General features: G+C 39.9%; 1 protein-coding gene across 1 annotated transcript in view; it reads right to left on the minus strand.

The window, feature by feature from the left end:
• Positions 1-12,399, minus strand: part of GLG1 (golgi glycoprotein 1) — a 105,991-nt gene that overhangs the window by 15,235 nt on the left and 78,357 nt on the right. Inside the window, exons 9-17 of the mRNA XM_033127553.1 lie at positions 12,248-12,369; positions 10,645-10,746; positions 8,837-8,990; positions 7,014-7,151; positions 4,672-4,758; positions 3,271-3,333; positions 2,414-2,527; positions 1,250-1,338; positions 175-292 (exon numbers count right to left, since the gene is read on the minus strand). Of these exons, the coding sequence (XP_032983444.1) occupies positions 175-292; positions 1,250-1,338; positions 2,414-2,527; positions 3,271-3,333; positions 4,672-4,758; positions 7,014-7,151; positions 8,837-8,990; positions 10,645-10,746; positions 12,248-12,369 (987 nt within the window). The remainder of the gene's footprint in view (positions 1-174; positions 293-1,249; positions 1,339-2,413; positions 2,528-3,270; positions 3,334-4,671; positions 4,759-7,013; positions 7,152-8,836; positions 8,991-10,644; positions 10,747-12,247; positions 12,370-12,399) is intronic.

Genomic DNA, 12,399 nt, shown 5'->3' on the forward strand with positions numbered 1-12,399 from the left:
ACACTGCTGATGCAATGATTGTATCACATGGTAACAGCTAGTCTTACTCTGGAGTTCCAGTCACGTGCGGCAAAACATATTTATTTTTCTCGTTCAATTGGCCTCTCCCCTGCCCCACATTCAGGTCCCCGCCCCGGTGGTTTCTGGGCCGGAGGCTGTGGCGCCAGGCATTACCATCTCCAGCTCCTCCACACGCAGCTGCTTGCGGCACTTCAGGGACACCCGGTGCTCCTTGGCTTCCTGCAGGGTGTCGTTGCGCACGGTGGTGCTCAAGCAGATCACCACGTCCACTCTGCCAAAGAAAGGAGAAGACTGAGACGGGCTGGACTCACATGAGGTCAGACGGCCGAGAGCCGGGCTGCGGCAGCGGCAACACCACCTCCCAGAACGCATGGTCCCCTTTGCCACGCTTCTGAACGTCCTTCCTGTAAGGCTCACTGTGTTTTGGGAGCTCTAAAAGCAGCACTTTGACTGTGTATGTCGTAAAAGTCGGGTCACAGCCCCAAATGCTGACTATATTCCTGATTGGCAGGGAGGCCAGAGAGGCGACATGTGTGCAAGGACAGTTCAATACTTGCTTTGTTAAAAACGTGACCAGAGAGGAAGGCTGCTCTTAACTCTGGACGGTGTCTTTGGTGTAGTGTGAAACTCATTTCTGAAAAGTACAGGAACCTGAGCAAAATAGGAACTTGTTATATATGAGAGGAAATGTATTCTAGAAATGTGCCTTTGCAAAGAGTGACATGGAAAGATGTGGGCAGCTATGCTATGAGAGCTCATCACTCTCCTCATTTAAGATGTTATTCTTACATGAATAAAGTTTTTGTTTCATCACTAGATCTCTAACTCATTAAAAACCTCTGCTCCTTCCCTGAAGAGGTGACATATGGAGTTATGTTGGGAGCAATTCAGCTAACCTCTCGTATTCACATTGCAACTTGCTCCTCTAAGTACACAATCTGTGTCTGCTTCATCAGTTACATAGCCTGAACCTGGAAAAATTAAAAATGCTCCTTTAGCCTATAGGCTTTTCCGTATCAGAACTACTAGTACCAGTTGTGGTATTTAGCAGCTACAAAGATGATGTCCAGACAATCTGAGCGTTTGGCCACACAACCAATGGAGTGTGCAGGAGACCCCAGGGCTAATACTACCAGACAGCAGAAGGCCGCCTGACATCTTGGCTATTCATTCAGTAGCTAAGAGGGACTTCAGAGAAACAGAATGAAATCAACTGAAAGCTACATACTTCTTCTTTATGTTGGGGCAAAGTTTCAACACATCTTCCTTGCAGGCCATTTTAAACTTGTAGGAGAACCGAAAATCCTTCATCTGCACCTAAAAATGATGGTGAGAAAGAAGATCAGAAGCTCTGTGGCAAGTTCTAACCAACAGTGCCGGGTGACACTGTGTTCACATGGTGTGCAGAAGCCTGTTTTCTAGGCCCTGCACGACTTGCCCCGTCTCTCGCAGGCTTCAGGACCTGCCAACCTTCCTATTCCTCCCTCTGCTTCAGGCACACCGGTTCCCTGCCATTCCAATTACACCCATGCTATTCCCTCAGCCAAGTGGCCCCTTTTCTCCCAGATCTCCCCATGGTTTGCTCCGTCACTACCTTGCATTTCTATTCGAATTCCTCCTTCTGAAGTCCCTTTTCTCCTTCATGTGTCAGCCCTTCCATTGCTTTATTTTTCTTCATAGGCCCACCTGAGACTGTATTTATTTGTTTTGTGTCTTTCTCTTACTAGAACGTAGTCGACAGGGCCGGGTTTGTCTGTTCCACCACTGTCTCCTGGAGCCTGCACTCTGGAGGTCCTCAATGCCATTTGTTAAAGGCTATCTGCCCTGAGAAGAGGGCAATTTTACACAGATGCCTGGATTTTGTCCTGGAAGCATGTGCTTGCTTTACCAGAAATATTTCTTCAGACAGGTGGTAATTATGAAGAGCATGGTTTAACCTTCTTATTCAAATGCCAGACTTTGGTAGCATGATTTAAAAGAAAAAAAGGCTGAGAGTCCAGTGTATTGATACATATTTGGGCCATTGCAATGAACAGTAACACAAAACAGCAGATCCCACTGTTACTGTACAAGGAAAGGTTAAAATACCTTATCAAAGCAAGTGACATTTGTGAAGTAGGCAAGGCCCGTTTACCTGTCTCTATCCCCGCTGGAGGGCATGCTCCCTAAGGGTATGAACTATGTCTTACGTTATCACTGACTTTCCAGGAGCCTAACAAAGTGTCTGGCCATAGCAGATAAAAACCACATTTCTTGAGAACAAATCAAAATAAGACATATATTTGGAAAAAATTGACTTTTCACAGGAGGTGCTCTGGTGTTCTAAAAGAGGAAGGGATTCAATAACCACCCAAGCAGCCAAGCCAGGAAGAATTTGCCAGGTGTTACTGACCAGCTGGAAATGGGTGACTCCAATGGCACACTTTTCATTCATGTCCTTCTGGTGTTTGTTCTGTATCAGACACTCCATCAGGTCCCCAGAGTCTATCTGGTTATCTGCCACATCCTGGGGAAGACAAAGCACATTTACCCTTCATCTGTAACAACTAATGAAAAAATCTTGCACCCCAGTCCATGAAAAATGCAACCAAGACTGATTCTAGAGCCTTCGCAAACAAGGTACAAAATATTAAATTATGTCAAAATAAGACTGAGAAACTACAAGGGATAAACATTTGGGGAATAAAATATACACACAAGTCACCCTGCATGCAGCTCCAACAAGAACATGTACATGCTGTGCTTTTACTCCTTTCCACACATAATGTGGGCAGCTAACATTGCTTCCTGGTTGTCAGAGCCTCATGATTCTATTACTTTATTCACTTATTGAACAATTTAGATAGTTCAATAAGTGAATAAAGTAATAGAACTCAATGCTCAATATTGAAGTACAAGGAGAGAGCTGGAAGGGGAAGCCACTATTACTGCTAACAAATGCTGGGCTGATGTATCGGAAGCAACTTAGCCATGCTAGTGAGGGCTTCCCACTTCCCTATTTTCTTATAAAGGGCATCTCAACAATTGTTGCTCACCATATATCTGGGAACGTACAAAGGATAATCAAATAAAGTTTCCCAGGATGGTGGCACCCCTCTTGATTCTGTTTACATCTTTAACTTCTCAAAGTTGACTATCGCTTAGGAGTAACATATGCTGAACACAGAGATGAGTCCAACACACTTGCGGGCCCGAGTCCCAGTAAATTTGGTTCTATTTCTAATCCTTGTTTCTCCAGACATCACTTACGTGGCAAAAGTTCTGAATTATGGGCTCACAGGCTCTCATCAGCAAGGCTTCTATTTGAATATCCTGTAGAAGATTAAATATATTAATTCTGCCTTAGAAAGAACCAAGAGTGGAGATAAGAGCATTTTCCTTCTCTGAATCAGTAGCACCTGACGGGAAAACAATCTAATATATACATTTGGAAACTACTCTAATCTTTAAGTTAGATAGCCCCAGCATAGACAGAACTGCACCTCCACTATACTTTGAAAGACAAGTTTTCTAGAAGCAGATGCAGAATTAAGATCAGTAGGGAGAAAAAAACATTTAACAATACTAGAGTATAAAGCCTTTCAAGTTTTTCCAAAAAGCTGAGTAGTTCAAAATGAACATAGGGGTAACTGACACTTACCTTTAGTTTCTAAGCTCCTAACCCAGATCGCTGTCCTCTCAAATGATAAACCACTGCCTCTGGGGAACATACACTAAATGCCTTTAAGCAGAGAGTAACCCCTGTATAGCACTAGTTGCTTAAGTAACATTTTCCTTTAAAGATTTACACACCCGAGAATGTCCTCATAAGCCCACAGGGACAATGAGAATGGGAGAGGAGATGACAGAAAATGAAAGATGGCAATAAACTTTTGAAAAATAGAAAGCAAAAGACAAACAAAAAAAACATAAAAAAACAACTGGCTGAGAAATGTGATTTTATGTATTGTCAATTTTGACAATTCAAATTGTTCTAAAAGACTTATGATAAAAATGAAAAAAAGAAGCAATTCCCTGTTTCCCTGATTTCTGCCCCCACAAGCCAATTTTAACATTTTTAGCTGCCTCCTCCTCCGTAATAATGTCTGCATTTCTAAAAAGTATGCCTATGCTTATGAGGTTTTTTTACTTTAATTTTTTAATGTTTTAGTGGGTATCAGGATGGAACAGGGATAAACACATGTGTTCTATCTTCCATGTTTAACTGGATATCTCAGGCTTTTACTTTATTAAACACAAAAACATTACCAAATTACCTAATTGAAAGAGCTAAAGGTAAGAGAATAGGAATGCTTAGGTTATTCTGGAATGTGATTAAAAGATTTAAAGTATAGTTGCTATCTTTTTTTTTCTCCTATCTTTTCTTAAAGGAGGAAAAAAGGGGGAAAAAAGTTCTAATCACTGTGATAATTCTAATTTATGAAGAAAACCAAAGGGCTACATGTATAGTGTTTTACTGGAGAAATGAGGAAAGGTGTTCAGGAAGCATCACAACATTCTTCTTTATAAAGCAAACAGATAAAATCTGACGAGGTTTCTTTTGTTTTACAGAGAATCTGTACTCTCAAAGGGTCTAGAAACAGTAGAACCAAGAAAAAAGGAAAGGCTGCTGACAGGGCACTCCCCTTCTGTGAGCTGCCAGCTGCTTACCTCAGACTCTAACTCGGTGAGGTTGCTGACTATATCTCTGCACTCTACAGCCAAGTCATCAAGATGGTCCTGGAGGCACTCAAGCTCCTGCAAATACAAAGGCAATCCCTTGGCATTGGTCAAGTTACACAAATGATCAAGGGAAGCTGGGATAACAGTGTCCACTTCCTTTTCAGGGGTCCTCCTCCTTTTTTTTTTTCTTTTTAAAACAATCTCACTGAACAGAACACTAAAGCTTTATTTGATTTCCCAAACTGGGATAGTTTAAAAGCTAACTGATGTAACAGGGTGGTTAAGAGGGTCAAGAGGGTACAACAGCCATGCAAATCTTCCAGAAGTCCAACACGAATCAATGTTCAGGTGTCCTCAGAGTCTAAAAATGTTACCTGGCCTTTCATTCCATCAACACCCTGCCATTCCATTTTCCCCCTGTGTTTTGATAGTCTTTGCCTTCCATTTTAAACCTGTATTTTGATAATGATCATTGGACAACAAATTAACAGTGAAAGACATGGAATATTTTAAGACTCTTTATGGGGAAAGTATGGTGGGACCTAGGATCTTAAACACAGCATAGAGATGACAGTTCCTGCAAGCAAATCTGGATTCCAATCCTACCCCACATACAAGGATCCTCTGAGGGAAACTGCAAGACAAGTGAGCACACTAGGGTTTAGGTAGCTAAAAACTATCTTGTCTGGGCTTTGAAAACAGCTGGGGCTACCTTGTAGCATCAGTCTATTACTACTTCTCTTACAGATTTCGAGGTTTTTAAGTGTAACATCAGCTCACCTTCCCAAAGCACATCAACAGCTATTTCTCATCTCTGTTACCAGATCATTTTAACTTGCTGACTATTCTGCAAGAATCTGTTTTGAAATTAGAATGGGAAGGGAGGAGAAGGGTTGCAGAAATCGTACAACCCTAAAGGAAAATGCATAAACCTTTTCGGGAGTAAGATAAATGGCTACGGGCAAAATCCCATTCACAGAATCCTGTCCTAAGTTTAGCTTCACAGCAATGGGCTGCACTGTAGTACAGCTTCCTCAGTGCTACTTTACAGCGGGTGTGAAAGGAAACTGTTTCCTAGGATTTGGTTTGACCATATCCCTTGTTTCATTCAGAGAGGCAGCAGAAAGCAGCACAATAGGCATTTTCTAACAATAAACTCAACAGAACTGCAGCAGGTCCAGGAAGGGAACTGCTGAAAATGGTATTTTCAGGCCCAATAGATATGTGTAGGCACCCATATTGTTTCTTAAAAATGTCCAATTCTTGCACATGTCACTTTTTAATAGTTTAATCCCAGAGGGTGTTTTGGAATAGTACAAATGGAACCTGGAAACCTGGGTTCATGCCTTGTTCTAGTATTAATGGGGCTTTAAAGAAGCAGTTTGGTTTCCTGCCTTAAAATAGACGATAAGCTACCCTCCTACTTAATTTGATAGAATGCAGTAATGTGTCTTCTTCTTCTCCTCCTCCTTCTCCCCTCAACCCCTCTTTTTTAAAAAAAAAACACAAAAAAACAAAACTAGGCACAAAATCCTAAAGAACCATTCATGGCATGCATGTAATTCTTGGGGGCTTCTCTACACTCTCCTATATGGAGAGGTTATAATATAATGGAACAAACGCCTGGTTAGGATTAGACATGAGTTTTAGGTAAGGAAGTCAATATATTTCACTTCTCTGAACCTCAGTTTTGTCAATTATGAGATGGAAAAAATCATTCCATTCCTGCATATCCTACAGGACTGTTGTAAGGCCTGCACACTGCCCACGCACACCAGTTTTTATATATATATATATATATAATATATATATATTATATATATACACCTTGCCTTCCCTCAGAAGGGCTTAATGTGGCTTATAAAAGTGAGAAAAGAAAAAGGCAAGATAAAAGGAATTAAAAATGAGTAAAAAAGAGGAAAGAAAAGGAAACCATGTTAAGGAAAGTGGGATGGAGTCAGTGGTAGTAAGTTAGTACACAAAATGCCTACCATAAGATCTTACATACTTGCTACAGGCAGACCATGCCTTTGGCTCTAGGCTTTCCAAGAGGTAACACAAAGAGGGAAAACGATCAATTACAAAATACAGTAACCATAATATAAAAACAAACTAACTGCTTAGGAAAAGCACAATTATTCCTGATATAGAGACCAAAGAGAAAAATTTCCTGAGGATTTCTTATGGAGAGAACATCAAATAATATAACAAATCATGTCTGTGAAGTAAACAGAGATGGATTTTATGGGGTTTGTAGTCCATATAAAATGTTAATCATGAACTTTATTATTATAATTACTATAAGATAAATAGGTAGTTATGTCACCTACCTGTCCAGACTCTGTTTTTTCACTGCACCATTTCCCCAGATCAATCAGGCACTTATCCTGGAGGGCAGGATCCAGCTTAACATCCATGGCACGTTGGTGGAGGATCCTTTGGACTTCAGCTCGGCACTCCCGTGACAGCTACATGAGAAAGAACAAGCAAAATACTTTCAAGGTACCAAAGCCCAAACAAAAGCCACTAAATAATGTCAGGAAACTAACAAATAACTTTATACCTCGAATCTCTTCCAGAATAAGAATTAAGTGTTCTAGGAAGGCTTCTAAAAACACAAGACTCTTGGAATGAGATTATACACTTGGCATATTCTAATATACTATATGAAACAACCTCCTTTTCTCAGGGTATCCTGAAAAAGTGAACTGCATTTGTTCAGATTAGGTTAGAGGGTTTTTTGTTCAGCAAAATTAATTTGCTACTACTCCATGAATGTAGAGTACAATACTGGTTCCAATTCTAGACCCAGAATACACACAAATCAGGAGAACTGAGTTCAAATTTACCTAAACTCAGAACAAGCAAGCAATAGTAGAAGCAACAGTTACCATAGGTCAGAACCAGACTCTCCTAGATGGGTTAGAGAGAATTATCAGATGAAACAGATGAAAACTAACATTTTTGGAAGGGTTATGGGAAAACTGTCATTGACAGGCACAGTTCATCTCTCTTCCTGAGAGGACCCACACACCTGAGGTAGGGGAAGGGGGATGGAGAGTAACTGCCTAATGGGCATGGGGTTTCCTTCTGGAGACATGGAAATGTTTTGAGAAGGCAGAGGTGGTGGTTGCACAACTTTGTCAATGTACTAAATGCCACTGAATTTTTCTCTTTCAGATGGTTAATTTTATGTTATATGAATTTCACCTTAAGTTTTAAAAGAAATATATTTTTAAAAAAGACAGATTCCAACTCTTTCTTCATTTATAAGACAAGGAACCTCTTATTATAGTGACTACCAAGATGCCAGGATTTAGGAGCTCCGTGATTAATGAGAGACTCAGCATATGAAGAAAAAACTAACAATAAGTTCCTGTATTTTCTTACATAGTAGTATAAAAACTGGGTTAAGACTGCAGTAACTGAAGTATGACATTTCTTTATATCTGGGTCTCCTCATTCTGAAGAGTAAACTTAAACAGACTTTTGCATTAAGCTCGGAGGGGCATTTGTTAAGACGCATGTGGAATAATACCATCTCTATTTTCTGTGGCAAATGCAGGACTGAAATGCAATCGAATGCCTTAAAAAGGCCATCCTGGAGAGCAAGCAGCATGTCGGCATGGCAGCAGAAGGCAGTAAAAGTTGCCTGAGAGCCAAGTGCACACAAATATCCCAGAAAGAGGTGGCAATCAGGGCAGACAAATACCAAGAGATTTCTGCTCCAACTAGTGTACTGTGAGCGAGGCCTCATTAACAGAGGCATGATGTGTTCTGCTGCCAAGGGCAGAAGCCTAAAAACCATTTGTATCCTGGCTAAGAGCTTCTAATGGATCTTTTAAAGCTAAATAAAGTTAGGGCAACAGAATTTAATTGTCTATTTGTGAGTTAGATTTCGGTAATTTAAAGAAAAAACGGGAAATGTCCTGACTCACTTTGTTAAAAACATAAAATCAGAAGGAAAGAAGCCGGTAGAACAACTCTATGTACACTCACTGAATGAAGAAGTTTCTAGTAGTGCAGCAACCCTTCCCCACCAGATATACTAACTAAGTTTTCCTAGGACGACAGAAATTGGAACAGTATATAGCAAATTAATGAAAAAAACCCAATGATGGGAAGAAGAAATGAAGTCAACAGTGACACATACCCTCCTGCCCTGTTCCTCAGTGCGGTAAGCATGTCTATATAAGCAAGAAAACACAGCTCCGGGAGGTATAAGTTCACTGGTTTCATTCCAACCGTGGGTGTGGCAGAGACGAGATGCATCTCCCTGGCACTTGCGGTATAAGACAGGGTCCAGCCTGTAAGATTAGGAGTTAAAGGATAACCATTCTTACTATGCCTTTCCTTCTAACACACGCTAAGCGTTTTTACAAGGTTCTTATTGGTGTAACAGACTGATAATCATCTCCAGGGCGGTGGAGACAGCAGGTAAGCAAAAATGCATTCCTGAATTTGTTCTTCATGAACACACAGTAGCCAATCTGTGGAAGTTTGTTAACCTTAATATGGAAGATTTAAGTTCTACCTCAAAGATGTTTTCTTGGCTATGTAAGGCATACATTACAGTAAGAGACCCAACACTAAATGCCCTGGCTAAAACGAGAAGACAAGGGTTGTAGCAATCAGCAGGCAATTCACAACTTTTTACTCAATACTTTCTTCAAAGTATGAATGAAATTCAACCTTATCTGATATACTAGATTCAATAAGATCAGGAAATGTCAAGATAAACAGAATCTCCCATTCACTTCCTTTCTAGTAAAATGGTTCCTCTTCTTTTTTGCACGCAAGGTAAGGCAATTATAATTTTAGTTTACCTGAATATGCTTGTTGAGTAAAAAAAACATTGACATTCAACTTTGACTCTGGAGACAGTGGATAAGGCAACAAACCTGTTGCTTCTCCAAATTAGACCAATGATGCTTAATTGTGTCCACGTCATAATGTCAATTTGGGGGGAGGACTACTCAATGGGAGAGAGAGGCTAATATTTAGAGCAGTTTTTAATCCTAGGAAGCATCTTTTGATCATGGCTGAAGGAATTACAGAAGAGGAAAATTATGATTTTGTTATGGTAATAAAGTCAGTAACCTCTTTGTTATTCCGTTTAGATGGCCTGAGTAAGCATGGGGAAATTCCCACTTAGCTTTTTATAGTCTTTTCCAGAGCGAATTTGAGGGGACGGAAACAGAAACACATTGACTCTTTAGGTAATCTTTCTGGTAAAGTACGAGGGTAAAACCTATATTAATCACCAGAAAAAGTTAATGACCAAAGTGTAGTGGCTTAAATAACCGAATGAGGAAGAAGCTCAACTTGGGAAGCAGGAGGAGCAGCCTGATCTGGTACTGGCTGCTTTGGAGGTGGGAAGGGAAAATGACATGAAAGAAGAGGGGATTGCAGCCAATAATTATATTGATTCTACTGGTAACAGATCCTTGCCCTATTTTATCTCTTCCCCCCCGCCCCCATTTTTTTGCTAACAGGATGAGAAGAGAATCAAGTTATCACTTACTGGTAAGAGCCTCTTAAGACAGAATAAATTCAGTAATTTTGAATAGTTAAAGAAATAAAAGCAAATACCCACACCCAGTGCCAATCAATAAAAATAAAAATGCACTATTATCTTTTTACAAACATATCTGAAAATGCTTATTCTGACCCAAAGGAGCTAAAATTCTTTCTAGAAAGGTATTTGTGGTATCAGAAACATTTGACCCTGACTTCCAAAGTAGCAGTGCATGGGGACACTTGGGGACAGACCTGCAGGGGCTGCCTCTGCTTTTAGATACTGCTCTGAAAGCAAGAAAGAGGTTTTCCAGGGGATTGGAGTATGTCAGCTATTATAGAACTTAACAAATTACTGCTGATTTTTTCAAAAAATACAAGGGATAGTGACTACACAGGAGAACAGGCTGAGGCTTACACTTACTCTGCCTTCAAAATACTCACTTCCAATCTCGGGAGATGAAATACTGTAGCTCTAACAGACGGTGTTCACAGTCTTCCACCATCTTCTCTGTGTATAAATGTTCCATCAGGCACGAGAGGATCCTGGGCATAAAACAGGGGAAATGGTAACAAGAGATAGAAGAGTTCTGACCACATGTTCAGAACGCTTACATCAGTATTTCTTTGGTCTGTAGAAAAAGTCATTTAGCCATTTTCCTAGGGCAGTCAGGGACTTACTTTTCTGAGAATCACTCAAATTAACTCACCCTGACAATGATTAGGCCTTCTATCAACTTCAGAGCCACTTAGCACTTAGGACTCAGATTGCACAAGATCTGTATGCAGCTGCTTTATTTTTAACTGTTTATTATGAAAATTTTCCAACACAAACAAAAGGAAAGAATCATGTAACATGCACCTTCCCTTCCCATAGCTTTATCAACCTATGGCCAAGGTTGTGTTAACTTTATACCCCCTTGCGATATTTTGAAGCAAATCCCAGATACCACATTATCATTTCGTTCTAAGTACTTCAGCATATTTCTCTATACTATGAGAATGCAGTACCATTATCTACCAAAAGAAATTAATTTTTAAAAATCCGTAGTATGTAATATCCTGTCAGTTTTCAAAATTTTCCAATCATCTCCTGCCTTTTTACATGTTTGTTCAAATCAGGACCCAGAAAAAGGTCCACACATTGCATTTAATTGATAGTATCTTAAATCTATTTTAATCTGCAGCAGTTCCCTTCTTCCTCCCTATCTGTTGCCCCCTTTATAGTTGATGCAGTTATTTTTATATTGGTAAATATACTTAATTAGTCTAAAGTATGCTTGTCTATCTTCTCCAACCACACAAAAAGCTTTAAGGAAGAATACCTTTCTGCAATCCCCTATCACAGCACCAACAGCAGGAGTGCATGTATAGCAGAATGATGATAAACATGGACTGCATTCATTTTATTGTTGCATACTGCCAGCTGTAGGCTGTAAAGATTTTTGCAGAACAGGAAACCTGTTCTTACCTGCAGTCTAGTTTTAAGAGCTGTTTTCATATCATACAGAATAAAACTAATGCATGAGATTCAAATACTTCATTATAGTATCTTATAGCTTTCCCAGATCTTGGATGCAACTTCAGAGTTCATTTTGTCCATCATTATCCCTTCCAACCACCACATTTTGTTTTGTATTTCAATTATAATTAATTACCCTCTAATGATTACCAAGCAGCCAATGTATGTGAGTCAGTATAGAAACAGGATGAGAAGTATGGAGCCAAAGCATGTTGTCACTTTACCCTGAGAGTTTCTCTCTCTCAGTTTTATTTGCCCATTACATGGAATTACTCAGTGACCTAATGTACAGGCCCGTTATACGCTCAGTTCCTGTCAACAAACATCATCACAATGCTGGATGCAGGTGTCTCTACATCATGGAGGAGGCAGAGCTGAAGTCTCAATTCCCATTCTAGTTTTAACAGAAGTTGGTATGTGTTACTGTTTAACAAGATTCCAGTGAAGATGTTGAGGGAATGTTCCCTATGCTGCACTGCCAAATAAAACACAATATGGATAAATACCACAAACAAGATAACCTACATTGGGTCTCCGGATCTTATGTGTTTGCAGGCTGTCTGTATTACAGATTCACAAGCTTCATTCAAAGCTCTATCAATGCGGTAATCTGCACCAGGGTCAGTCTCCTGAATCAGTGTTTGAAGCTGGATTAAAAAAAAAAAATTTAAGAAGGA

The sequence above is a fragment of the Rhinolophus ferrumequinum genome, chromosome 15 (assembly GCF_004115265.2).
Source record: "Rhinolophus ferrumequinum isolate MPI-CBG mRhiFer1 chromosome 15, mRhiFer1_v1.p, whole genome shotgun sequence".
Taxonomy (NCBI): domain Eukaryota; kingdom Metazoa; phylum Chordata; class Mammalia; order Chiroptera; family Rhinolophidae; genus Rhinolophus; species Rhinolophus ferrumequinum.